At 51.3% G+C, this 27,331-nt stretch overlaps 2 protein-coding genes across 5 annotated transcripts in view; one reads left to right on the top strand and one right to left on the bottom strand.

Annotated features, from left to right (window-relative positions):
* The window catches only part of IRF7 (interferon regulatory factor 7), an 85,879-nt gene that overhangs the window by 46,995 nt on the left and 11,553 nt on the right, over window positions 1-27,331 (top strand). The window lies entirely within an intron of this gene.
* The window catches only part of RASSF7 (Ras association domain family member 7), a 35,251-nt gene continuing 13,515 nt past the window's right edge, over window positions 5,596-27,331 (bottom strand). The window contains exons 1-6 of one of the 4 annotated variants that reach the window (XM_061342519.1): window positions 11,991-12,236; window positions 10,098-10,251; window positions 9,030-9,928; window positions 8,035-8,203; window positions 7,244-7,354; window positions 6,437-6,546 (exon numbers count right to left, since the gene is read on the bottom strand). In XM_061342519.1, coding sequence (XP_061198503.1) covers window positions 6,515-6,546; window positions 7,244-7,354; window positions 8,035-8,203; window positions 9,030-9,928; window positions 10,098-10,200 — 1,314 coding nt within the window. In that variant the 5' untranslated portion in view covers window positions 10,201-10,251; window positions 11,991-12,236 and the 3' untranslated portion in view covers window positions 6,437-6,514. Of the gene's footprint in view, window positions 6,547-7,243; window positions 7,355-8,034; window positions 8,204-9,029; window positions 9,929-10,097; window positions 10,252-11,990; window positions 12,585-27,331 lie in introns of those variants that run through there. The other 3 variants (XM_061342520.1, XM_061342523.1, XM_061342522.1) reach the window with 3 other exon arrangements.

Raw genomic sequence — 27,331 nt, 5'->3', positions numbered from 1 at the left:
CGCCGTGGCAGTGTGCGGGTGCTAGGAGCCCGTGGCAAAGTTGCACCAGAGGGATGCTGTGCCCCCCTCTCTCCTTCCCTGCTGTTCTCCAAAGTCAGTAAGTGCCAGTGGACTCCGTACCAAGTTAAAGAGGTGCTTCATCCCAGCCAGTGACGTCTTGATACCCAGTCAGTGACTAACTGAAGTGCTATTGCCAAGGGTGTGTTAACAGAAGAAACTGCCTGGTATTGCCCTGGATGAGTCACCTTTAAAGAGAGACTGTCTAGTCTGTTAAATGAACAACAGAAATGAGCTTCACTTTGCTTTTCTGTGGCCGTTTTGTTTCCCATGTAGCCCCCCCATCCTTGCACCCGGCTTTCCTCTCCTTGCGCCAGGGCTCTATTGGGTCCCCAGCCTTTGGCTGGGTTCTGGCAGAGCTGCCTTGCGCCATCACACCGTGATGTCACGCAGGGGACTCTTGACTTCATGGCCCTGAGGAGCAGGAAGGCAAGCTGGGCAGGGACTCCTCTAGCCGCTCAGAGTGGCTGTCACTAGAAACAGAGGAAGTGATGAAGCAGATTGCTTCTCCTACAAAGTTCTTTCTTGCAGTTTTAGACTGGTGAAGAAGCTGGATAGTTGAAATTTACCTTTTTTAAAGCACAGCGCAGCTTTACCAGCAGCTTAAACTCATAAAAATCAGCCAGGATTCACCACAGCCTGCTGAGGTTTCCTGAAAGGGCTCAGGTCTTCTCCTTGTTGCTCACATGTAGCCCTGGACTTGTTGTGAAGGCTTGATCTGGAAGAGTGAGCAGTGCTCTGGTCAGTAAGTAGTTAATTCCTCAGAAGGCAGAACAACGGCCTCTGCCCTGATAGAGACTGTAATGGAGTAATTTTGCCTGTCCCCATCTCTCCTTCATGCACTCATTTGTTGCGTCTCCCTTTGGGTCCTGGATGAGCATCTGCTCTTCTGCAAGAAAAAATCAGCTCCCTCTGTGCTCCACACAGACTGGGTGAGTCCATGGTGCTCAAACAGGGTAAAAAGAGAGGAAAACCACCTGAATTTACCAAAGCTGCTTTCTCACTTGTTCAGAAGCCAGATAGGCCTTTTTTGACTGGGGAGGTCAGATAAGTTCACAGCTTTCACAGCCGCAGAAGGCTTTCCTCCTCCCTAGCTACACTTAACAGCATCTCCCCACTGCTAGTGCTGAGCAGACAGGAGCACAGAACTCCACGTGGAGAGCAGGGAGAGGGAAACCTGGTGCAAGATACACCTGTGTATGAGCGTGTCTGTGAGCACAAACTGAAGCCCGGTGGTCCCCTACCACCCCATTTCATCGGGATGTGTAACTGTGCGTGTAAGAAACCTGCATCTGAAAATTAAGGTGCTTTGTTTCTTTTTGAAGAAACATCCCTGTGTTTGGGACTGTGCTGCCCAATGACTAACTGCTGGAAATGCCACTGGCAGAAGCAACTCTGTGGGTTGCCTGGCAAGGCTTGTCCCTGTTCCCACGAGCAGCACTGTGGTATGAATTTCCCACTACCTATGGAACCATCCTGCTCTGTTCCAGTAAGCAAAGGCAAGGGGTTGAATTGAAGTTTGTTTGGTTTTGCTTTTATTTTGTGTCTCTCTCCAGTAAGCGCTGGTAAGTATACAGCTTAATTCCTGGTTTTAGTATTCTTGTGGCATGATTCAAAACTAAGCTGTTGTGCTGTCACCTGAAGTCTTCAATAAATAGTGCAAAACCAGTGTTTGAGTGCTTATTACTGTATTACTGGGTGCTAGACCAGGTGAAGAGGAAAGCTGTACCTTCTCAGTGACATGTCTGATGTGCATTCCATGCCCCGTGCCTCCTATCTTTTACCTCTGCAGCCAGCGAAGGCGGCTTGAAAAGGAGAGCAGAAGAGGTGCTACCTGGTTGTCTCTCAAGCAGAAAGCCCAGCAGCAGGGCTAAGATACCCCTTAACTTCATGGGTTTTGGTAGCTAATAAGCAGATTGGTAAGGACATGCTTAGCCTGGCAACAAGAATAGTCGGTGCTAAAACCTCTCACTCAGAACTGATGCTGTAAAATTACTGGGGAGAAGCAGGAGTGTGCTTTACAGGAGGGGAACATGCTTGACTGTCAGGCCCATTACACTGAGGGGACTTCTCTGTTCTCCTCACGTATTTTGTTCTCTTATTTCAGCTCTTTGCAGAGGGAAGCGAGCAGGCCTAACGCTTCAAGCATTGCGCTAGGAAGTGCCTATCCTGTTCTGCCTGTACCGTGTGCCAGTAGCAGGTCGGTGGTGAGCCTCACCGAAGGAGCAAGCTGGCCTGTGAGGAATAGCAGGAGTACATGACTTGTTTAAGAGGGAGTCAGTCAACTAAATGCAAGTGTGGACTTACATAATACATCCTAAAAAAAAAAAAAAAGAGGAATAAAATTTCTGCTGGCAGGAGGTTCCATTGGGAGAGAAACTTGCTCATCCATAAACAAGGAAATTTCCCGGCTTCCTCTAGTGCTTTATGATTTTTTAAATCTTTTTTGGTTTTGGGTTTTTCTTTTTTCTCAGGGCAAGGTAGAATGCAATCAGTCTTTCCCCTGAGACAGAGAAGGGAAAAACATAGGGAGAGCAGACAGTGCTCCCTGCATGGACACACATGCTAGTTCAAGGAGTTTCTCTTCTCCCTCTGCAGTGAGCTATCCTCGTAGGAACTGTGCGCCCAGGAGCTAGCAGCAGAGCATCTGTACACTGCTTGGGGAGCAAAACCAACAGGCATTTTCTCCTCCAGTCATTCACACCTTTCCTTATGTAACTGGTGCTGAAGCGTGTGCTTTAGAAGCTGCTTGCCAAGTCCAGGGGCTGGGAGGCAGCATGAATGCTTGCTTCTAGTACTCTAGGTGAGATTTAAGGGGGGAAAAAACCTAAACTCAGTCACTGAGGAGCTCAAACACACCCATGACTGCAAACTGGGTGTCTTTCAGACGTATGCAGCTGTGCTGCCCTTGGGGAACTGTACTGGTCTGGGGCAGCACCATCTGCGGAAGGTGCCTGACCCAAAGAGCTGGCACAGCCCAGGGTAGATGGCTGAGGAGCTGGGAGCCGTCTTATTTGCTTATGCAATATCCAAAACATTATAGTAATTGTGTAGCACAGAAAGGAGAGGAGGCCCAGGGGGCTGGGAGGCCAAACTGCTCTCCTCAGTGGTGCCTTGGCCTGAGACAGGCTGCAGAGCTAATTGAAAATAAAAGCTCAAAAGGATGCTGGAGCTGTTCACCGGTAAAAAAACAGGTATGTCCTTTGTGTTGTGATTGCTGGGTGCCACTGGAGCTGGTGGAGAGAAGCATTCGAGGAGGGAGAAGCCCTGAAGCGCATTCCTGCCTGCCACAGGGAAGGAAGAAGCTGGTTCACAGCTCCTGAGGGTCATGGGGACATGGCTGTCCTCCATTCACCCAAGCACAGCATCCTCGAGGCACCTGGTATGCTTGGATCCCTGCCTCAGCCACAAGCAGCTGGTTGTTCCCTCTTCAGTACACATCGTGTGCTGGGCTTTTGGTTTGTGTTTTTTGTTTTTTAAGGGAAAAAACAATAATTCATTTGCTTTGTTTTAATCTCATAACAATGAGTAATTCCTTCCTAGCACTCTGTAGTGGCCTAGAAAAGGACAGCATCATCTCCACTGTAGCAAGAAGGCTTCTCCCAGGGCATAAAATTTTAATTAGGAACAATCACGCAGCCTTGAAATGGGAATTGCGAGCAGCAAAAAAAGTCAAACCATCAATAAAATATTCAATGGCAGAAATGTATTATTGACACAGCCTTTGGAGCAGGGAAAGGCAGGGGAGCAAGAGCAGGTATCGAACCTCACTGGCTGAAATAACACGTGGGGGCCTGCATGCTCACCATGCCATGGCACACACCCCCCCCCCGCCATTGCACACCCCCAGTACCAGGAGAAATATAGGTCACCCGCGGGTGGGAGTTTCCCAAGGTAATAAATGAGTTTGATTAACACCTCTCCCCACACTGGTGTGCACCACAGCAGGGAGAGAGGCGTTAATCAAAGTAATTTATCACCTTAGAAAACACTGCTCCCTTTGCAGCAGTTGGGTGATGGTTTATGGGAAACAAAATGCCTTGAGCTGGAAAAGCAGAGATAGCCCTGAGCCATGGCACTCACCCCAACCCCATGTGTGATTCTTAAACCTCTGAGAGACACAGCCACATCACGCTGTCCCCCATCCCAGACATCAGTTCTGAATCCTGCATCCCAGCACTCAGGGCCAAAATCTGCAGTGATGCATATTTTTTAAAGCCGTATTTCCCCTGCTATTCCCCTGCCCCAAGGCAGACTGATGCTGGTTTGACCTGTCAGATCACGGCTGAGTGGAAGTGACCCACAAAAAACACCATCAAATACATAAGCAGAAGCGCAGGGCAAAAATCCTATGCAAAATCAGAGATTCAGATTAGTTTTCTGCCCTGTTTTTCCCAGCAGGAGGTGCCATAAGCAGTGACCCTTTGGTCTTTATTCCCATCTATTTTGCAGAAGGCAAAGCTACAAGTTTAGCCCCCAAACCAGAAGATCCAGTTTTTAATCTGTGGAGGTCAGCGTTTCAGGGCACCCAGAGGACTTTGCGCAGCATCCCAAATCTGGCCACGTCCAAGGCAAGTGGGTTTTCTGAACCTGCTTTTTTGGGTGTTTTTCCCCCAGGCAGCACTGAAATGCTCTTTACAACCTCCATCACCCTCTGCTGCTCTTCCTATCAAGATGGAGTCTCACTTTTAAAAGCAAGAGAGTCCGAAAAGCTGACCGCAAGAAGCCCAAAAAGGAAGCCAACAGGAGGGAAACTCCTAGATGCGGCTGCACAGAGCAAACAGTTTTACCTCATTTTCCCTGACATATGTGATTTAAGGAGGAAGAACAAAAAAGCTAACAAAAAAACCCAACAACCAGCCCAAAAGCCCCAAACCCCATGATTCAAAAAAGACAACTCTGAAATTGCATCTCCTCGCTGCAGCAGCTCTCCCGTCGTAACTGGTTGCACCAGCACTCTCCCAACAAAGCATGCTTTAATCCTTCAATAGCACTTGACCAACCTGCTGAGCTGCAGTGGCACCTCAAAAAATCAGCTTTGAGGGGCACATCCCCAGGGCCCAGCAGTCTCAGGGGAGACGTCAACAGCAGACGTTCTTGCTTGCAGGTAGACAGAGGGGCTTGAAGGTAAATGAGAGGTTTCCCCCTTAAATGCTCTTATCTACAGCTACCCCCCTTTGCCTCCTATCCTAAAATGCTCCTTGCTGCTGCTGTGCATTATTAAAATGCTGCCATGTTTCATCCCAGAGACGGCCTCTCACCAGAGACAAGCTTCATCCGCTGGTTGTAGAGCACTTTGTGATTTAAAATAAAATAAAAATGAAATAAATAAGAACGAAGGAAAAGAGCAGCGTGTGCATAAGATGCATTCAGTCATAAAATACTTACAGCTTCAATCCAGCAAAGGGGAAGAGATGGCTCGGAAATGAAAGAGGTGGCCACAGGGCGCGATGTGCCCATGGGGCACCTGACCAGGAGCCATCAGAGAGGGCTCACCCAGGCCCACAACAGCACGTGCACGCTTGCTTTGCTCAAATCCTTTCCCAAAGATTTATTGAAGATGGAAACCGCGGCACACCGGGTTACATTCGTAGGGGAAAGTGGGGTGCCCGAGTCACAGTTTTGCATACAATGTGTTGAAAACCTCCTCAACGAACCCATCCCCTCCCCAGACCACTTTGGTTTTGCAATTAAAATACAAGGCGACCCACTAGGATAGATGAACAACACCCGAGAGTAACTACTGGCCATCAAATGGAAAACCAAGATATAAATCAGTGAAATGTGACCAAGTGCGCTTTGATCCTGCTCCCCACCAGCACTGCCACTGGGGAAGGGCTTGTTCGAGGACTCTATTTTAGAAACAAGTTGAAAAATTAAGGGGATTTAAGAGAAACAAGCCCCTGCTGTGTGCTCCCCGCTCCCCTGAAGCCTGGTCCATGGCACCATGATAAAGGGTTTCTACTAGAGAGTTCTTATAAAAGAGGGGAACAAAAATTTGTCTTAGAGCTGCTCTTGTGCATCCCCTGTAGCCCATGAAGAGGTTGACATGGCCCCACTTGCTGCGGGAGAGGTGCTGTAAAATCTGTTAACTTGCTCCATCCAGGCAGGTCTCCACTGCAGCTTCGCTCCCCTAGTCCAAAGAGCAAGGGCTTTTCCAAATGGACGATGGATCTTTTGAGGAGGCTGCGTGGAAAGGGAGCACCGCTGTTTTCTGTTGAATATAGAAAGCTCTTAAAAAATAGACATAGAAGGAGGTTGCTTCCATCCACAGGGAGGAGGGTTCCTTTGTGTCGTTGGTCTCTGGTTTTATTTTACAGTCTGTAAAAATACTCTGGCCGTCCACATCCATTCACAATATAAAGCAGTAAAAAAAAAATAAAATATATATATAAAATATGGTTTATTTATACAGTTACACTTGCAAGGCAGTTGATCCTCCTCTGGCCAGGCCCTTCTACCTCCAGATGCTCTGCCTGGTTGATACAACTGCAAGACAAGACAAAAACCACCTGAGCAACCCCATCACAGCGGGCAAGCAGAAAGGGAAATGGAAAACAGGACATACGTGAGGGCAAAGCCTCGGCTGAGAGGTGGGTATGCAGATGCCAGCACATCTGCTGAGACAGGGGTGGACGTTTTGGGCTGTGAGGAGGATGGCAATAGGGTCTTGCTGAGCGGATGGTGGTGTGGGTGGGAATGGCATACCGGCATGCAGCCACCATTGCCATGGCAGGCAGGAAGATCATAGCTTGCTCTTTTGTGGTGCAGGGTTAGGATTAGGATCACAGTAGGTGGGAGGAGTTTTGGGAGAAACTGGTCCCCATGATGGAGTAAAAGTGACTCCTGTATGAGATAGCTGCCAAATCATCCCCATCCTAACCCTAGCAAGATCTTAGCCCTGGGGGATGCAGGGTGGCAGGAGAGGGGATGCGGAACATTCTCTGCAGCTCCTGGCAGGGCAGAGAGCTGCACCTCCAGCATGTGAGCCCCTGGCAGCACAGTGAAGGCTGCCAGGGTGTAAGCTTTGCTCTTCCTAATGGCATCTATAAATAGCTCTGGCCTCCTGCTTCCAGCACACGCTCTCTGCAGCCCATTCTGGGCAGCAAAAGCCTTTTCCCCTCCTTCCCACGCATCCTTCCCCATCCCAGCTTGTGCTCCTGGGCACCAGCTGGGACATACGCACCCTCAGGGCTCAGGCTGGACACCAGTGGCTCTGGCAGGGTCCTGGGATGGCCGAGGAGCTGTTTGGTGCTGGCCTGGGGAGGCGAGTCTGCGCCGGTAGTGGGAGGAAAACCTACAGATGGGGAAAAATGCCTGGCTCAGGCTGGGCTTGCACCTTCCCCGTGCTTGCTGGGCACAACCGCTGCAGTGCTATGGGGCAGCTACATCATCCTCTCTGGGTACCCCAGAGGAGTGACCAGGTCCCTGTTTTTCCCTGTCACTTTCCACAGGAGCCCCCCCCATCTCCTTTCAGCCCCGTGAGGATGTGGACGTGGCCCCAGGCACCATGCTCACCCATCCCCAACACAGAGGTCATCAGTGGCTGAAGCCCATCCCCACCAGCCACAGCCAATGGGGGATGACACTGGTCCTCAGCAACCTTTTTGCCACTGCTGTGGTGGCAGCATGCAGCAGTGCTGTGAAGGAAAGCTCCCTGCAGCAGCCCCAGCCCCCAAAACAGCAATGCAGGATCTGACCACTGAGCGTGGCTACAAGCAACCCCAAGGCTTCAGTGGGGAGGAGAAAGGAGTCCCAGGCCTGGCAAACCTCAGAGACCCCCGGGGTGGGGAGTGAGTGCTGTGCCAGCACCAAAACACCATTCCTGCTGCCTAACAGCAGTGCCCAGGGCAGCACTGGCCAGCTTTGGGGCCGAACGCTTGGAGGGGGTGCTGACCCCTTTGGAGGGGGAGGCTGGGAGCGGGCAGGAGTCCCCCGGAGCAGCCCCCGCGGCCGAGCCGGCGGCAGCGTGCTGACCTCCGTTTCTCCGGTAGGCTGGCAGCTCGCACTGGCTCGGCTCCGGCTGGGCATCCTCCTCGGACCGGGCCTGCAGGACGGTCACCGTGGCCCCCGTCTGCTGAATAAACTGCTGCAAATTACACTGCCTCAGCTCCTTATTTAACTCCTCCAGCTCTTGGGTCTGGGCCTGCAAAACACACACCGAGGGGGAGGACAGGGTGAGCTGCGTGTCCCTCCCATGCCCCAAAACCAGCTGGCATCCCACCCCGGGGCTGCTTCCCCTAGCAGGGGCTTACCCTACCAGAGCTAGCAGAGACCTCGGGGGTAGTGTGGCTCAGCCACCCCTCTCTGAGGGCCTGTGGGAAGAAGGGATGAGGAAGGCATTGTTTTGGGAAGAGCCCTGCTTTGCTGCATCTCCACAAGAGGGTGTGAGCAGCCATCAAACTGCGGACGCTGCGCTGCCGGGAGGTGCCAGACACAAATGAAATGCTCAAGACAAGATGCTGGAAGCTCAGCCCCACAGCTGCCATCGTCACACTGCGTAGGCCCTTGCACAGTCTGCATGATCAAAAGGTTTCATGCACAGCTACCATGGGACCTACACTGTCCTATTCCCCCCTGCGACTCCTTTATCCAAGATGTTAACCCTTATGCCAATGCCACTGACCCTGCACATGGACCATTTGCTCTGGCACCCTTGTCCGTGCAGTAGTAGGGTGATGCTGTGCTTCCTGTGCACCAGCCAGGAGGAGCCCCAGCCCAGATGCAGCTTGCACAGGGTCAAGCTGCATTTGTGTGGGACCCTGTGCTGGCTGGGTAAGAGCAGTAGTGTCCCCCTGACAGTGGTAACTGCCACTGAGCCATCTCCATGCACCCAGCCCCACGCTCATCAGCCAGGTGTGGCAAGATCAACCCCACACAACCCATCAGCTCCCAGGCTGCTGGAAGGCTGGTCCCATCACCTCCCAAAGGTCATACCATCCCATGGGGCTGCTTGACCAGGTCCTATCTACCTGCAGGTTCCTTTCAGCTTCCTCCAGGGCCTTCTCCACACTGGCCAGGTTGCTCTCCAGCTGGGTCCCTTGCTTGACCTTGGCCTCTAGGTCCCTTTTCATCTTGGCAGCCATGTCCTCCAGGTCTGTGGGGCTGGGCACAGGGATCTCCTTCCCCCTCTTGGCTCTTTCTGCCATCTCCCACTGGATCTCCTCCTGCAGGGCTTCGGTCCGGGCGCTCAGCTCATAGATCCTCTGGGTGTACTCCTCCAGGCTGGCCCGGAGGCTCCTAACGCGCTCCTGCCGCTCCCGCTCGCACTCCTTTTCCAGCCGGAGCTCAGTCTGCCAAAACTCCTCCTCACCCAGCTCTGTCTCATTCCTCCGCACCAGGTGCTCTAGGTAGAGGATCTCATCCTCCTGACCCGCGAACCGGCCACGCTCCCAGAGCCGTAGGTCCATCTCCAGGGTGTCCCCATGGGCCTCCAAGGAATGCAGCTGCTCCTGCTGCCGCAGCACCCTCCTAAACAGCTCCTCCTTGGAGGGCTGGAGGACCCCACCGCCCTCCAAGTCCATCCCTTCCCGTGCTTGGTGCCTCCAGCGGCTCATGGCAAATGGGTCACCTGCAGGACCCAAGTTGAAGGTCATGGATTTTTTTGGCTCCCGGGAACGGGGTGCATCCGTGCTGGCAGGCCTGGGCTTGATGGGCAAGCTGGCCCGGATGAACGTCCTCTCGGGGGCTTGGGGAGCACCCTCTGAGGAGGGCCGCTCGGCCACGCTGGGGCCTGTCCGGCGCAGCACAAACTGCACGTCATTGGCATACTGCCCGCACTTGGCCAGCGACTCCAAGGGGCACTCCAGTGGCAGCAGCTGCCGCTCCTTCTCCCGCAGCTTCTGCACCAGCACATAGCGGCCCGTCTGACCTGCCGGGAGGAGGTGAGCACGTCAGACTGGGAAAGCCATGGCCAGCAGGGATGTACTGAGGCTGCTGACTCCCCCACATCAGGACCCCTACCCACCCAAGGTCTCTTCTTCCTGGGAAGGACCTGCAAAGGGGCATCCCTCCCCACCCAGCACATGGACATGGCTCACCTATGGCCCGCGCCAAGGCGATAACCACTTCTTGGCAGGTGGTTTGCTCCGAAACACCACAGACAACCCTTTGGATCCCATCCACCCAGACCTTCAGCTCCATCCCCACAGCTGCCGGGCCTCAGGTGCACTGGGTCATTGCAGGATGGATGGTCTGTAGGGAGAAAAGAAACCAGGTGTCCATCCCAAGCTGCTAATGAGGAACATGAGAAGCTTTATGAGCAATGTCAATGATCATCTTTAAGGTGCCCCCTAGACCAAGCAGTTGCTTGCTGCTGCCCTCCTTCAGTCTGCAGCTCACCCTGCACACAGGCTGTGTGTTTGTTGATTTTATTAAAACACTGGTGTTTACCTGCAAAAAAAGAGAAAGTTATTTTTTTTCTTCTCATGTCTGAGCAGTGGGTTCAGATCTTCCCGTGGTGGAAAATGATGGATGGGGTTTGTGTGCCTGCATGGTGCCCAGGAGAAGATGCCCAGGTTATTTCAGCTGCAAGCACAGATCTTTAATGGGTTTCTTGGACTTTCACTGTGATTTCTCTTACAATTTAACAGCACAGCACCAAACAAGAGTAGAAAAGGCAGAGAAACCACCGGCTGCACACGCTTGCAATGGGATATTGAGAGAAGGTGCAGACGGTGCACATTTTAAACTATTTATATCCATCTGAATTTATCAGAGTTTAATTAAGACATTGATTGAGATTAACTGATTAAGAGATTAAAATGAAGCCTCTTTCTGCACAAAACCAGAGGTAGTGTTTGGGAGAGGGAGACAGGCAAAGCTCGGGCTCCCGGGGGATGCTCTGCCAGCGCTGGTGCCCAGCCTGACTGCCACCCAGCAGTGACTTGTCCTGTGTTAAAATGACACCCGGGTGCACCCAACTCCTGCCTCTTCCAGCAGCTCAACAACTGCAAAAGCCTTCAAAACAAAAAACCCCAAAAAGCCCCTAATAAGAAAAATTAAGCACAAACTGTAAAGGACTCAGAAATTTGAGCTTACAGTGTTTTCAAACACTGTGCAAACAAAGATGTACATTTCCTCCCCCTATAACACTCTTTTTCTAGCATCAGGCTCATCGGAAAGCCGTAAGCAGAGGGCTGTATACAGGAGATTCTCAGGCCCTCTGTCTGGAGGGTCCCAACCCACCTTCCCAACCTACCCCGGCTGGTTGCAGCCTCTCCATCCCCCAGCTGCAGCTCTCCCAGGATTGTAACCAGGCTGCAAGGAAGCTTGGCCTCAGGTTAAACACCACTTCTTGGTTGCTGCCTGCTTGAGTAACTGAAGGGAGGGCTCAAAGGGTCTCATTCCTCAGTGATGGGGGAGTTTAGCCGTAACACGAGAAACCCAAGCAGAAACCAGGGAAGATGCCGCTTGTTGAGGACACTGCCCATAGGTGCCACCTCCCCTGCTCACCTCTGAAATGTGGGCACAGAGTGGCTGCCACAAATACCTTGGTGCTGAGCTCATGTTTTCCTTGGCTGAGCAGCTGGGGAAAACCGGTGGGGTTGAAGGGCACCCTGAGCTCGGCTGCTCTCCCTGTGAGCCCAAACCCACTCAGATTTGCAAGGTTCAGCCCAGTTTCATCCCAAAGCTGGGCTTTGCCACCACTCCCCATACCCTGTGCATTCAAAGCCACAAGCTGCCCCTGGTGCAGAGCAAAGTCCAAGCACCTCCACGGCACCACCCAGCTCACCCTGAAGCCACTGGTTCTTCCCAACACAGCGCCCTAATGCCAAATTTGGGGTGGCAATGCATACTGGTGAGCAGCACCCCCAACCCAGCCAGGGACCCTGCCAGCATCAAACCCAGCTTCTCCTGCCCTGACCCCAGGGGGAGGCCAGGAGCTTGGAAAGAAATAAGAAAGCAGGAACCCAGGTGTAGCACAGCCTTACCTAGCCTGGAAGTTCCAGGGGCTGCCGAACGCTGCCAGGTGTGGGAGCAGGATGGCTGCCGGCACACCAGTCCCAGGCACCTGCCTGGGTTCAAACCCAGCACCAACCTCCGGCCCCGCCTTGGCAATCATTTACCAGCAGCACCGCTGCCAAAGAGCTGGGAGCAGCAGTTTCTGTCCTGATACAGGGGAAAGCACCCAAAAAGCAGGTGGTGCACCTCTCCCGGGCACATCCCCGGCACCCGAAAATCCAGTCGTTTTTATTACTATGTCCTTATATCCTGGCAAGCACAGGGCAGCCCTCTTAACCAATTGCTCACCATAACCCAAGTTTTCCTTGGGGATTGCTGTCGCCAACTCATAGCCAGATAGGGGATGTTATCTGCCCCCTTGCAAGGGTGTGGTAAATATGGCTGGGAGCTGCTCCCTCCTCGGCCTGCCCTCCTCACCCCTTCCAGGGCAGGATCATAGAATGGTTTGGGTTGGAAGGGACCTTAAAGATCACCCAGTTCCAACTCCCCTGCCATGGGCAGGGACACCTTCCATTAGACCAGGCTGCTCAAAGCCCCGTCCAACCTGGCTCTGAACACTGCCAGGGACTGGGCAGCCACAGCTTCTCTGGGCAACCTGTGCCAGGTTATCTCCACCCTCGTCATGACGAATTTCAGGATCTGCTCCCCCAGCCCACCCAAAACCAGCCTGGCTGCCCCTCTTCCCTCAAAGCCCCGGCCCTCATGGAGGAGCTGATGGGATGAAAGCTCATCTTCATCTGGGAGGACAGCAATGCTCCCTGCACACATCACAACCCATACGCAGCATCTTGTCTCCAGTAACCTACCACACCAGCATCACCTCTGCTGTAGCCCCACTCAGCTCTTTACCATCACTTCTAAAATAATAAGCAGCTGGGGGGCACTGTTATTCCTTCACTTGCAAACACAACCCTCCTCTCTCCAAGCTTTACTGCTGACCCCCTGCTTTAGTTAGCAAGTGTCTTTGTTACACCACCAGGTAGTAAAATGGGCTCTTGGTTTTTGGACAAGAATCGCTTTCCTGCAGGAAGCAGCACTTCTGAGCAGGACTGTTTCCAGCTGCCCCTGCTTGCTTGTAGCTGCCCTAGGAGGTCACTCTGACCATGAACTGGAAGTGCAGGCAGCTGCACAGGGAAGTAAGCAGGTGGCTGTAGGCACCAGGAGGCATCCCAAAAGCTGCTCGCATTTTATTCTTACAACCCCCCTCTGTAAATTTATAAATAACTTTATTGGAAACAGATTAACAAAGTGACTTTCTGCTCCCTTCCCCATGCAATGGGTCCTAAAATTGAGGGTAAGGATGATTCCACAATTACACCAAATTTCCTAACTGGGAGTTGGAATTTCAAATGCTGACACTAGTGGGGGGTGAAGGGGGGGAGGGGAAGGGTTTGTTTGTTTGTTTGTTGGTGTGTTGTCCTTTTTTGATGTTGTTAGTGCTTTTTAATTAACAATCTCAGATCCTGCAGCTTTGTTTCCTGGCACTGCTGTCTCCCAGTCTCCCCGAAGCTGTCGGGCTAAAGAGGAGCTGAAGGAGCATTTCTGCATGTGCAGGAGGGGGATGCACATTTTGTACAGCTCCTGCAAACCGCCATCCTAATGGCTGCCAGGACTCACAAGGGTTTGGTGATGTCCCAGAACCTGAAATAATGTATGGCCAGCTAAGAAAACTGGCCAGCCATCCTCCTTACACAAGTGAGGACCACAAACAGTTTGCAGAGACTCCCCCCACATCCTCCACAGGAATTCAGAGAAGCTGAGACAGCACCTTCCAGCCAAGGACTGCAAACACTCTGCAAGTGTGTTTCTCTCACACAGAAGAAAAAAGAATCATATTTGCTTAGGAGGAAAAAACCTACCAGTTTTGCACGCAACAGCAAGGCCAGCTGCAACCCAAATGCCAAAGCACCCCAAATGCCTCTCGGCTGCATCCCAAACACCTCTAACAGGCCTCCTAACAAGTACTGCCTGGTACCAGCATGCAGGTTTTGAGCCAAGCATCCCACCAGTGCTGAGGTTTCACCCATTTTGGGGGGTTCACTTGGTATGTCCACCCCTGGCAGAGGACTGGGTACAGCACTGGGCAGGCAGGAAGAAGAGCAAGAGCTTCCCAGCAAGCCTAATTAAAACTGCAAAATCCAGAAGACTAGAATCCTTTCACGTCAGGGTTTGGGCTGGGGTAATAAGGACTAATAACTAATAAATAAAGATGTATTTGTACTTGAGAGCAGGCTATGATGAGCTCACCATCCAAAGAGGATGAAGGTGTCTATGGGGCCAGCAGCAGTGCATCCCTTTGGATACGTTCCAGGCAGATGCTGGGGTACTCTTGGTCATTTCATTCCTGCTTTGAACCTGACCCTCTCACTCCTCTCCTACCCTGCACTGGGGGTACGCTCATCCCAGCTGTGTGCAGACACACAGGTAAAGAAAAAACCTCAACACATGAGTAAACAGCAAGTGATGAGGGGGAGGAGTCACTCGTGCCACCATCCTGCATGCTGGAACACTGGCAGGCTGGCTCTGACTCACCACCTGGGATCAGCTGCTGTGGTGATGCATCCAACAGCTATTTAATGCTTCCTGAGGTCTCTCCCTGCCTCAAGCACGGACACCAAAGGGAAGAGATGGTACTTGGACACATGCTGAAACCTTCTAGTGGGACGGAAGCCTTGCCATTACTCAGGTGTGGAGAGGTGACCCAGCATCAAGAAGATCCCCCTGATGGTGCTCATCCTGCAGCAGGTTGGAGGTGATGGGTCTTCACCCAGGCTCTCCTCCAGCCCATTGACAGTGTCCTATCCTCTTAGGTCCCTCTTTTGGAGCGGCATCACCTGCCCTTGGCTGGGCTGCTGCAGGGCTAGAGCAGCTCTGCTGGGCTTTCTAGACCATGTCCATTCCAGGAACAGAGGGTGACCAGAGTCAAAGCTTGAGGGCGTCACCAAGGGTTGACACCACTGGCAGATTCAATACTGGGCAAAGATCAGCCACGGCAAAGCTTGACACCGTGGCTCCTCCTGGTCTGGCAGGTCCCACGCTGGGCAGAGATGATCATCCACAGGTCTGTGCAGCAGAATCTGGCTACCACTGATGGTTGCTGCCACTCCAGCAGGGAGCACCAGGCAGAGCCCTGCCTGCAGCCTTGTGGTGCAGGAACTTTCCACAGTGCCATGTTCATCCTGAAGATGCTGGCCCTGGAATCCTAAATAGACACCATCTCATAGCCTAGTGCAAAGCAGCCAAGAGCACCACCTGCCAAAAAGAGGTCATCATCTTCTGCAGTGTGGAGGCCATGAGGGTACATGCAGGACACAGGCACAGGGCTCCAGCCTGGGGCAGCAAATGGGTTACTTTATTCCCATGCAAAGAGCTGACAGGGGTTAAACAAGCTCAAGAGGTGACAAACAAGTCCTACCAGAGCAGTCACAGCCCAGAAAGGCAGCATCCTGTCACAGGGAGTGTGTGCAAGTGTTACTCACCCTGCAGGCCTATTGAAGCCACCAGTTCTTATGCAAGGTGGCCACAAGCACCCAGGAGCAAGGAAGCAGCAGGCACAGGGCTCTAATTCACACCAAATGTCTTATTTAGAGGTAGCCATAATAATCCCTGCATCTGTGGTCCACCCATCATGCTCCATCCAGTTTCCTGCTCTGCCACAGCATGTCTGACAGCAAGCCCTAAAAATCGGCAAGTACTGATATCAGTAATTTTAAAGCCACAAGGACTTTGAGAACTCCAATTTTTTCTCCTCTTTCTGCTGGAGAAGCCCCAGCTGGAGACAGGGATTACCCTGCAAATGTACCCTGAAGGTGCAGCTTTACCAGAAAGGTGCGGATGGATCCCAACCCACATGCACCCCCAGGCTCTGTTGCACTTTGATAGCAAGCAGCTTCCGCTGGAAGCATCTTACGATGCATAACACACACTTGGCATCCCCAGAAGTTACATTCATGTTTCAAAGGCCTTTTGAACCCGAAGGAGATTGAATGGCCAAGACCAGGAAAACAAAGTCCTGTGGTACCTGCATTGCCAAGAAACATCAGTTGAGCTTGAAGCCACAGATCACTGTTGAAGTCCCCTGGCATCCCAAGACAGACATGTCCCATGCATTAGGATCTTGCAGGAAATGCCTGAAGAGACAGATTTCTGAAGAGCAATAAGCACCATGCCAGCAACCCCCCATTAAGAGCAAATTAGAGGGTTAGGTATTTTCTGCTTCACTTCCTCCCCAAAATTACAGACCCATGTTAACATGCCCTGGGTGTACAGGCAAGCCTGGCCAACGCTGAGCAGGGTGGGAAGAGCTAGAGATAAATCTTGCCCTGAACTATGATGAAGGATGGCGACTGGCCTTGGGGTGATGGCCTTTCACAGAGATTTAGGGCAGGGAGGCTCACAACCCAGCTGATGCAGAGGCAGCTCACCCCATCCCAGCTCTGCCTGCAGAGACTTCTCTCACCATTTTTTCCACCCAAGCTTTTGGCTCTGCATTAGACCTACATGAAGGCTTCAGAAACAGCACTGGGAAGGAGCTGGGGGACCTTTATCCCCTGTCTTAAACCACAGTTGGTGACCATGGCAGGCAAGTATCAAGAGCTGTGTTGAAACATCAAGGATTGTGGGCAGCGGTGACATGTCAGGGATGTTTACTAGCCAGTCCACTCCACAAATGAGCAACCAACTAAAAGCTCATTATAAATTAAAAGAAGTAAAAAAACCCCCTTCACCTACTGCACACACTCATGTTACAGCATTTCAGCCTGGAAGGGGAAGGATCATCTTCCTCACCTTATTGCATTGTATTTCTCCTTTGAAGCACTACTGTCCACAGGGGGAGTAGAGCTGGCAAGGCTGGCTAGTACAGTCTGCTGTAAAGATGAAGGTTTGCAAGGGACACATCAGCAGTGCCTGCTATTGCTGTAATCATTACCATCAACCACAGACGCGCGAGTGAAGAGCAACTTCATGGAAACAGCTGAGAGTAAATTCAGTTTCTTCTCAAGGGGGTGAAGCAAAATTAGCAATGCTTAGCTTAGAGGGGAAAGAGGAAAGGCTCTTGCACTGCCACTCTCCTTTCTTCCTGTGCAATTGAACCTGCCCAGGAAGGGCTGGGGAAGTGTTTGGGTGCCCAGCTCCCAGCAAAGGGGCAAGCTGTAGGTACACAGGCTGGGTGTAGGCACCTTTGGGCTCTAGGCTGACCTAGATTAGGCTTGAGGATTAGGGCTTGTATTTGAAAACCTTTCACGGTTGAGTCCACCCCACAATTTTTCCATAAAACTATCGCCTCATAGTTCCAGGCACTGCTGCGCTGAGCAGCCACGGCCCAGCTGTGAGCCCCAGCACAGCAGCGCTGGGATGACCAAGTGTTCATCATCTTCAGTGGAAGACTCACAGTCCAGCTTCTAAAAGCCAGGCTCTGAGGGGTATTTGCCAGACCATCCGCATGCAAACATGACCCCTCCACACGTATGCCAGCAGGTCCAGCATCTCTGTAGCACTTATCTTCCACAGCAGTCATCAGGGAAAGCATGGTGCAGTTTGTGACTATTCCCCCGTTATTATAAACAGCCCATTCCCCAAGTCAGAAAACAGCTTATATTTCTCATCACACAGGAGAAAGGCTTCAGATCTGGAGGTGCAAGAGCCTGTTTGAGCCTTGGAAATAGTCTGAAATACCCAGAGTACCTGCTTTCTCCTCCCCAGCCAAAGAGGGGAATCATTTCAACTTTCTTCAGATTTCCACTTCCCCAATCCAAGGGTGAGGGCAAAATGGGGAAAACTCAATCAATGATCTATTTTTCCCAGTGCTTCCAAAAAGCCAAAAATGACCCTCAAAATGCAGCTTGTGACGCTTGCCTGGTCCAGCGCAGAGGATGAGGTGCACCTTGGCCACCTACAAGCCAAGCAGAGACAAACGCTGACCTGCCGCTCTCCCTGTCTCATCTCAAAGCGATCAAGGATTTTATTTCTATCGGATTACAGGAAATTTCAGGCTCTGCACCTCTCCTCTGAGTAGAACCAGAAAAAGCCAAACGGCCCCCAAATATTGTCCTTAACCTGCCTTCCAGCCTCCTTCAGAACAGCTGGCATCAGCCAGCAGCAAACCTCTTTCCACTCCAATTCTCATCCTGGGGGAGAGGGTAATTAACAATTCAGCAAGTGCAAAACTGGGGATAAACCTTAAGGATTTTGTTTTCCATTTCCAGAATAGCTTTCAGGTTCCTACCCTGCCTTGGAAAGCGGTCACACATCAAGGACACACTGCTGGGTCTCCAAAAAAGAGGATTCATTGATGAATATGCAGGTGCATGCTGCCACAGATATTTATTTATAACTTTGTAGGATTAAAAAGGCCTTCAATGACCATTTGCGAAGAGCTAAAATCACTCCTTTCTCTCACACACAGAGGCAGAGTCAAATAAAGAAGAGACCCAGAATTAATTCAAGCTGAAACCTTTGGTAAGACACTTGGGTATTTTACAGGTATCTGCTTTCACGCTACCTGGCACGTGATTAATTAGGCAGAGGTTCTGTCAATCCCCGCCTGAACCCACCCAGAGATAATAAGCCCTTTAAAGCACTAAAATGGAGGCATATCTCTGGAGAGGCAACTCAATCCCCTATCTGGCACTGAAATACAAGGGGCCATCCATCTGGTGGAGTACAAGTCACCGTCCTTCAATAAGTGATGGATATCATGGCTGCATGACCAACTTTAACCCCTGAAATCACCTTGCTGGGAGGTGGCGAACCTCTGGCTGAAAGGGTTTTGATGCTGGCAAATGTCTCCATCTCCTGCTCCACACATAGGTGTCCTCCTTACAAATGCTGGTGGTCAAGGGCTCCACTGGCACTTGGTGTTACCTGGAGGACCAAGATGGGATAGAAACTGGTGCCAGGAACTGTATTGGCCCTCTTGCCTGCATGGAGAGGGAGATGCTATAAAAATATCTTGTGTTTTCCAGAAGGATTGAGGAGTTTAATCCTCATGCAACTCATGCTCACCTGAGGTTGCTTTGGGGAAATTCAGCCTTTTGAAACTCCTACCCCAACTTCTTTAAGCTCCCAGCAGGTCATTAAAAAGCCAAATGAATTCAAAGAGGACAACACCAAGTCCAATGTCACATCCTAGGCAATCCTCAAACTGCATTAAAACACTCCAATAATTACTTAAGGTGAAGTAGGTTTGAGGGACAACTAATCCTCAGCATGCAGCATCTCGAAGATGCAGAGCTATGTTGTTTCTAGCACATCTAATTCTGAGTCCCAGGGATATTTCCCTGCCAGACTGGGAGAGCAAGCATCCTTTCACAATGTGAGATACTGACTCTGCAAAACTCTTATAGAAAGAGCATCAGGAGAAGAACAAAACCCCACAACCACAAAAAAAGCCAAACAAATAAACCCTACAGGAATCCTTTCCACAGTACAAATCCCTGGGAGACACAGCTTTCTTCCCTACCAATGGTAGTGCAGATAGGAATACCTTGGATCAGGTAGGATGTGGAACAACTTGGTGCCCAGACTGGGTTAGCCCTGTGAAAGCCTCACAGAGCCACCCCTTTGGGATGGGACCCTGAGGACACGACAAGTTGCCCTGAGAAAGCTCTGTCCCAGAGGAATGAGGCCAAGGAGGAGAGGAAGAAGGGACCTGGAGCAAGCCTAGGAAATACCTGACTTTCTACAGTCACAAACCATTAAGCAAAGACCTGGGTATACTGGTCAAGGAGACCACAAGCTGCTTCCTGACAATTAAGCTCAAGTTTTCCCTCAGAGAAGCAAGGGGTGCGTCACATTGCAGGAACTAGCCAGCACAAATCACAACGTGCTACAAGGAAAAAGCCTGGTCCACCCAGCTTTCCCACCGCAGGTATGCTTGGCTCTTTGCAGAGAGGAGCACTGCCACCTCCCGAAACTGCCAGAACTTGAGGAAAAGAGTAAAAATCAGCAAGTGAAAACAGCAACCTCAGAGACTCCAACAAAACCAACCCAAGCCATTTTTATTCTTATCTAGATATGTCTGCGGTGTTCACTCAACACCCTGCACACCACCAACTGCCTCAGGCAAGCATCCAGAGGTAGAGACTAGCTCCCTGCTGCATGCTCACACCTCCCAGGGAAGGCAATACTCCCAGCAGGAATCACTAAACAAGCAAGAGCTTCCACCCCTTGCCAATGGCTTCCCCAGCTGGCAGGAAGAACAGGGAGCAAAGGGGAGGCTGCCGCTCATCAGGATTCTCTGCTGACACAGCTACTTATCTATAGGATGATATAGGTGCTTCTAAAGTCCCTGTGCTCAGGAGCACAGTGCTAGGTCTAACAACATGGGGGACCTCCAAGGGAACCCTAATACATGGTGGCATAGCCTGCCAGGTATGCAGAAGGCATCTGGGAGACATAAGAAGGTTTGAGCATGTGGCTTTTAAGACCAAGAGCTCCAGCAGGTCCTGTGCTGCACAGGGTTACAAAGCAGAGCAGAGGAAGCCTTCCCAAATAGAGGCAGTGCTCAGTTGCCCCAGCTCAGGGCTGATCCACCCATGTCTTCAGGTAGGAAGTGTTGTAGCATTCCTCCCCCCCCCTTTTTTTTCTTATTGTAGATGACTAGCCTGGGGCATCTGGAAGCACCTCAGCCCTCAAGAAAGTGCTGACTCCAGTCCACAAAAAGGCAGATAATCAGCTGCTTTTAGACACTCATGAGCTTGGCATCTGAAAAATGGAAGGGCATGAAATTGTTAGCAATCATTTACAATAATAGGATTTTGTTAAAATCCTTCTGTGGAGACACGCTTATGCCTTAATTTGACTACATAGGTTTACAAGGGCATAGACAAGTTGGGACAGATCACAGAATATCCCTTTAAAAGATGCTCTTAGAAACAATGCATACAAACAGGACTAATACTTAAAACACCCCTCATGTCTTTATTTAAACTCAGGCACGGAGCAACCCATCTCCAAGCAGCACCTGGACTTCTTCCTAGCTCACCACAGCACCTGACATCACAGACTCTGCTCTGAAACCTTGGCACACACACCACGGCCTCCGAGCCAGGGAGTATTAACCACTTGTCTGAATTTGGTCCCAAAGCATACAGCAGAATGGCTTGGGTCACTTGCAAGCCATCACTGGAGGTTTTTTTCCATGGCACAGAACACACGCAGGACAGAGCAGAGAGATGTTTAAAACATGGATGAGATGAACCAGTAGGGCAATACTTGTCTGCAGCGGATGGCAATGGTGAAGGCAACCATGACACATGTCTCCACTATAGAGGTGGACAACACACACGTTGTTGAAGCACACCAGCTCCCATTTTACCTTCAGTCCCCAAAATAGTTCATCATAGATGCTCCTCTATTTGCCTAGGTGCAGTAAATCGTGCATCTTCAGCAATTATACCACACCACCTCTTTTGGTCAAGTCATATTTCAAACAGAAGGCACAGGAGCACCCTGGGATGATTCAGACCGACCATTGCCACATGGCTTTGGCCAGCCACCACTTGCTGACAAAAGGTTTGGTCAAGCCTGGCAAGCTCCCCAGCATACTCGCTGGGGCCTGCAGGTACCCAAAGCTACAGGGCACCTGAGCACAGTTCTGACTTTTTCTTAAGCATAAGGATAAGGTATTTAAGATAAATCAGACTTAGTTCTTAAGCTGGTTTATTATCACATGGTCAGACTGTTGAACAGGTACCCCCCCTTCAAGCCTTGGGTAGAGCTAACTCCCATATCTCTCTTGCACTCATTCACAAAGAGTCTTAATTTTTAGAGCAACTGGCACATGCTTTGCTAGGAGATTTCAAGAGTGCAGAACCCCTGGACTCCCAGTGCTCAATGCTGCAGGGTGCTGAGCAGCTGCAGGCTCTGCAAGCTGCAATGGTCCCTGGCCTGTGAAAAGGTGGAAGAAAGGTTTCAGGAAGATGCAGGCACCTGGGGGGGGTGGGGGGTGGTGGTGCTTCTTGGTTTCCATGCTATTTCTTTTGAGAGGGTGTAGAGAAGCCAGCAGAGCTATGGCAAGAGGGAGACCAGGCACTGTTCTCAGGCTCTCTCAACAGATAACCGGCACATAAGCAAGAAGTGGGAGGATTCCTGGCATTCCAGCCGCACCAGCAGAAGGTAAGAGCAACCCCCCCTTCCCTGAAACCCCTTCCCAAGCAGACACTGCCAGCACTGCCCGGTAAGGGAGGCAAGCAGCATTGAGATCTACTTCTTGCTCATAACCACTGCAGACAGAGCATGTGCACACACGCATTTGCTCATTTCTCCCTAGGAAGAGCTGCAGTTCTTGCTGCACGAGGAGCGCAGCTCCACACAGCTACCCTGCAAGATGAGCTGACAACTGCATGCAGCATCTGTGTCCCATCCTGGCTGGATCCAGTGCCCCACCATTTGACAGCCGAGCTCTGATATTCATGCTGCCACACGTTCCAGGGCTCGGCGCCTGCCCGGCAAGTCTCAGCAGAGCACCAAGCCAGGGCCCGCAAGTGCGCTATAAGCACTGGCACCCCTGGGAACCAGCCCTGGTTTACTGCGACAAGCACCCGTAGGTCCCATCTCACATCCTTGGATCATTTCTCATCCATTTTCACCTGCCTTTTCCTCATTTCTCCTGAAATTGGCCATCCAGACATAAGTGCCATGGGCTTTCCTGGAGGCAGCGGCTCTGAGTGCAAGGTGCATGCCCCCTTTCTCCATGTAATGCCACGCTCAAACCCACGTTTGGGTTTTTAACCTGCCATTGGGATTTTAACATGCAATTACAAAGTGCTGTTACAGGGCAAGAAAAAAAACAGGGAGAGGAGTTTGTTCTCCCACCAGCAGCGAGCCACAAGCAGAGTTACGAAACAACCTGCTGGCAGAGTTTACAGAAGGCATCAGAAGTATGCAGCGAGGAGCCAGGCTCTTATCGAGGAATTTAACCCCTCTCCTCAGGGAGCTGGAGACGTCTCTGAAAGGGGGAAGGATGGACAGCTTTACCCTGTGGATGCACGCTGGGAGCAGAGGCTCCTGGCACGGGTAGCTGAGACCTGATACCACTTCAGTTGCTCTTTCACTGTGGGCTCTGGCCAGCATTTTCAGTGCTAAGAGGGACCGTGATGCTGCTCCTTCAAGTGGGGCTTGGGTGTGCCATATCGGTGGCAAAGCTGCCGGGGATGTGGTGCCAGCTCCCGGTGCAAAGCCATTCAGTGCTCGACCGACTCGGACACAACCAGCACAGCACTGGGCAGGTAGCACAAGCACTCGAGCTCTTGTAGTGCTGAACGCTGCTCCCAGTCATCCCAGCCCGGGCTCTCGTTAATGGATTCTGGGTTTCCTCAGGGGTACTCTGCCCCGAAGTCACCTTCTCGCCATCCCTGCCCCGCTCTGTACACCCGGGCACATCGTGGCACTTCACAGCTCCCACAGGATGGGGCTATCACCGACGACGGTGGGTCCTACCAGGCGGGCGACGCGCCCGCTGTCCCCGTGTGGGGGCTCGATACGAGGGGACCCCTCCACCGCAGCAGCCACCCTTCCCGGCGCTGCTCCGCGGAGTGCCGGCCCTGCTGCGGGCAGGGCCTCGCCGCGTCCAGGTACCGCAAAGCAGCGGCGGCCCCTCGCCGGGAGGCCCGGCCAGGCCCCACCGCACCGGTGCGCACTCACCTGCCGCCGATCCAGCTACGGCTACGCGGCTGCAGTTCCGCGCCTCTGAGGCGGCGGCCGCTCCCCTCCGGCCCGGCCCAGCCTGGCCCCGCCGCTCCGCTCCGCAGCGCGGAGCCGCAGCAACCCACAGCTCCGCCACCACAGCCCTTCCCTCCCCGCGTCCCGCCCCCGGCCCCAGCCCCGCCCCCGCCAGGTGAGACACGCCCCCTCCTCATGCCACGCCCCCCGGCAGGTGAGCCCTGTACCCCCCCCCGCTCCCAGCACCCCAAGTCCTGCAGGATCCTGGGTGCTGGGAAAGGAAATCGCTGATTCTCTTTTCCTTGTAACAAAAAAGTATCAAATTCTTATTTTTTAAATAAAAACCTTCTTAAATTCTTATATTTTTTAAAGTCTTGAATTCTCCCATCTTTTTACAAAAAATAACTCTTAAATTATCCTTTTGAAAATCACTTAAAAAAAAGAAAACCCACATTAAATTCTCCTTCCATTTAAAAAAGAGGTAATAAATTCTCTTAAAAATAATAATGAAAAAAAGACTTAAATCATTATCATGCATTTTTAAAAGAAGTCTCAAATTCTCCTTTTTTAGTAAGAAAACCAACCAAAGCCACACTGTATTTCTCTACCCCCAGCTCCAGGCCCCTCAGGGCCATGCAGACAGGCTCATTCCCGTCTGGAAGCTCTCAGCTGTACCTAAAAGCCAGTGCCTGTCCAGTGCCAGGACCCAGGACTCCACCTGCCACATCAGGAGGCAACCCCTTTTCACCAAGGGAGAGCTCGGCCTGAGCCAGGAGGTGGGCACAGCTCCTGCACCCAGTGCCCTTCAGTTGTCCAGGGGCTTCGTATGTCCTGAAACTGCAGAGAGGAGATGGGAGGGAGACCGGTTCAGCCGGTTTGGGAAGAAGCAGGTGCCTGCTGCCCTGTCTGAGGCTTTGGAAACAACTCACCTCCTCCCTCCACCTGCTTTTCCCATCCTAGCTCCCCAAAAACCCACCCAAAAGCTCCTCACACCTTGCATGACAATGCCCTTCCTCCATGGCCCACCAAGCAATGAGGGTGGCTGTGATGGTGATGCCTCCACAGCAAAGGTGCTTCAGCCATGCCTGTGCTGGTGCAAGCCCAGTGCCAAGCATTTCCTTCAGTGGGACAGACCCAGGGTTACCTGTATATTTCTTTATCCAGAAGCTCTTGTGAAATGTCCTACCACACATGAGAAAGAAAAACCTACCCATCAGACCACTAGTCCCGAGGCGGCTGCTCTAAAAGGGATTTCAAAACTGCTGCTCCATCATGAAATGCGTGTTAATTTTTATGTATAGTCAGAAAAATCCCCATCTCATGTGGACCTCACCATATTTACGATATCCTTAGCTACTTGCTTCTCACCATATTTATGACATCCTTAGCTACTTGCTTCTCCACATCCAAGCTGCTGGGATTAAGAGGTGATGCAACACACGAGTATGTAGCTGTCACTCGGCAGCTTTAATTGGGTTTTTAAATGAAGTTTTCTGTTGTCCTGATGTATTCCTCATAATTATGATCTCCTAAAATCAGATAATGCATCTGGCACTCCGTAACACGGGCCATGCCCTGGAGACCTTACAGCACAGGAGGAACAAAGATCTCTATAAGAAAACAACAAAAGCTGTTCTCAGGAGATACATATCTTATTTATTAGCTTGGATACTCTTCTGAGATCCTAATCGGGCACAAATTGAGCAGAGGTTCATTTGCCACTAGTGAGGTATGTTGTCTGCCTTTAATAAAAAGATTCTGAGTTTTAAATCTTTCTACCTCCAGCAGCTTGTAAAAAGATTGGAAATCTCTTTTCACTTGTAAAAGTAAAGCTATTACTCTAAAATAAACTTCAAACTGCACCTGTGCGTCTACATGAACCCTTGATCCCCCACCCTACAAAGAGTTCTCCACGCCTTCCATTGGCCAAGATGGATGAAAGTGTCCAGGGGACAGTTTCATAGTCATGAGCCATTCCAGGCCAGCTACTCATGGACCACCTTCTCCAGCACTTGCAGTGTCTCAGCCCAACCTCCAGATTTATTCCTGAAGCTCCTGTGGTGCCAAGGCCATCCTCAGGGACTGACCCAGCAGTAGTGACTGAGCTGATTGCTGACTTGTGCTCACTGGCTCCCCTCTGACTTTTCTGAAGGTACTTGTACACTGAGCAGCCAAGCTGCTTTCAGGAGGAGAGTGGAGCTATATCAGCATCTTGAGCAGTGGAATTATAACCAAGCAGGTCCTTAGGTCTCTCCAGCAGCCTCCCTGTTGCAGATGAGATAGAAACCCTACCTGAGTTTCCCCAGAGAAGGTGATGCTGTCTCGCTGATGTACTCAGGAGTGCAACAAGAAGACTCCTTGTTCTGATGCTCCTTAATATACAGAATTTGTTTGCACAAAACCCCCTCTCATGAGTACAAACGTACTGTGTGCTAGCAGCAGGTCATCATTTGGTGACCAGCTTTCTCCCCTTAACAAAGCATACCTTCACGGAGAGGGCCAGCGCAAGCACAGCAGTGTTAGCCCCTGATACAACGTGGCACTGAATAGTCTGCACTGGGGATAAAGTGAAAACAGGTAATTGAGGCATCAGAATCTGCAGAGATGCTGGGTTTTAGCTTTTGAGTTGAAATCCAAAACTACCTGACCTGAGGCAGGGATGGGAGAGTAGAGGAAAGTTAATTCGCAAGCTCATCTCAAAAAGGAGAAAGTCAGAATTGAAGTTTTCAGAGGTGCTCCACATCCACTAGTGTCCACAGGAGCTGAATGTGGTCAGCATCATCCTATCATCAGCTATCAGGCTATCAAACCTTCTTTCTGACCTGAAGGTCATCTGTTCTTTCACCATCTCCCACCAGGCACTGCTGGAGGCAGGAGCTGCAGTCCCCTTCCTCCTGGGGGACAAGGGCTGCATGGTTCCCACTGTGCTTTCCTCTCCTTCTGCCCTTGCCATGGGTTCCTTGAAACCTTGGGAATCTGCCTCCAGACCCTGTGCGCCTCAGGAAACTTGTCAGTCATCATCCCTTCCCAACACAGCCATGACGTTTCATATGCCACAGAGAAATAACCCTTGCCTGAGTCAGCACACAGAAGGGCACATTTCCTCCAAAAGATGACCTTCCCGCTCAAACTGAAACAATTGCCTCCCAAATCCTGGCATTTCCAGGGAAGGACTGCCTCCTGTTGCTCAGCATATACTTGTAACAGGGATGGGAAGTGCCTGTTGACCCTTGCAGCAGTCTTAGGACTTCAGGAAAGTTTGGAGGATGTGAAGTCTTTACAGGTTTCTTTGGAAGGTCTTGAACCCACCGTTGTTTTTGTGGCAAGGGTTTTATTATGCAACCACACACTGCTCTACCAAGAAACAGAAGATGCTGCCTTGAGTGTAACAAAAGGGCTTGTCTGGAAGAATTTTTTCCTCTGTTTCTAGGACAACAAGAGACACGAGAAAGAAAAGGATGCTGCATCATCACAGGAAAGCTGAATTGGGCTCAGCACTGCAAAGCCACCGTGGTCTGCACCCCACCATTCCCACCTGCAGGCTTGCTCAGGTTAGAACTTGCAGGAGGGAGAAACCTTGGCCTGGTGGGAAAACCGTGGTCTGGTGGGAAGGCTAACCATTCTCCTTCAAGGGCAAGCCTTCTGG

This window comes from Neopsephotus bourkii, unplaced genomic scaffold (assembly GCF_033783945.1).
Source record: "Neopsephotus bourkii isolate Nb327-2 ecotype Australia unplaced genomic scaffold, CSIRO-AGI_Nbou_v1 NB_1792, whole genome shotgun sequence".
Classification (NCBI taxonomy): domain Eukaryota; kingdom Metazoa; phylum Chordata; class Aves; order Psittaciformes; family Psittacidae; genus Neopsephotus; species Neopsephotus bourkii.
This window is presented reverse-complemented; position numbering and strand designations above follow the sequence as displayed.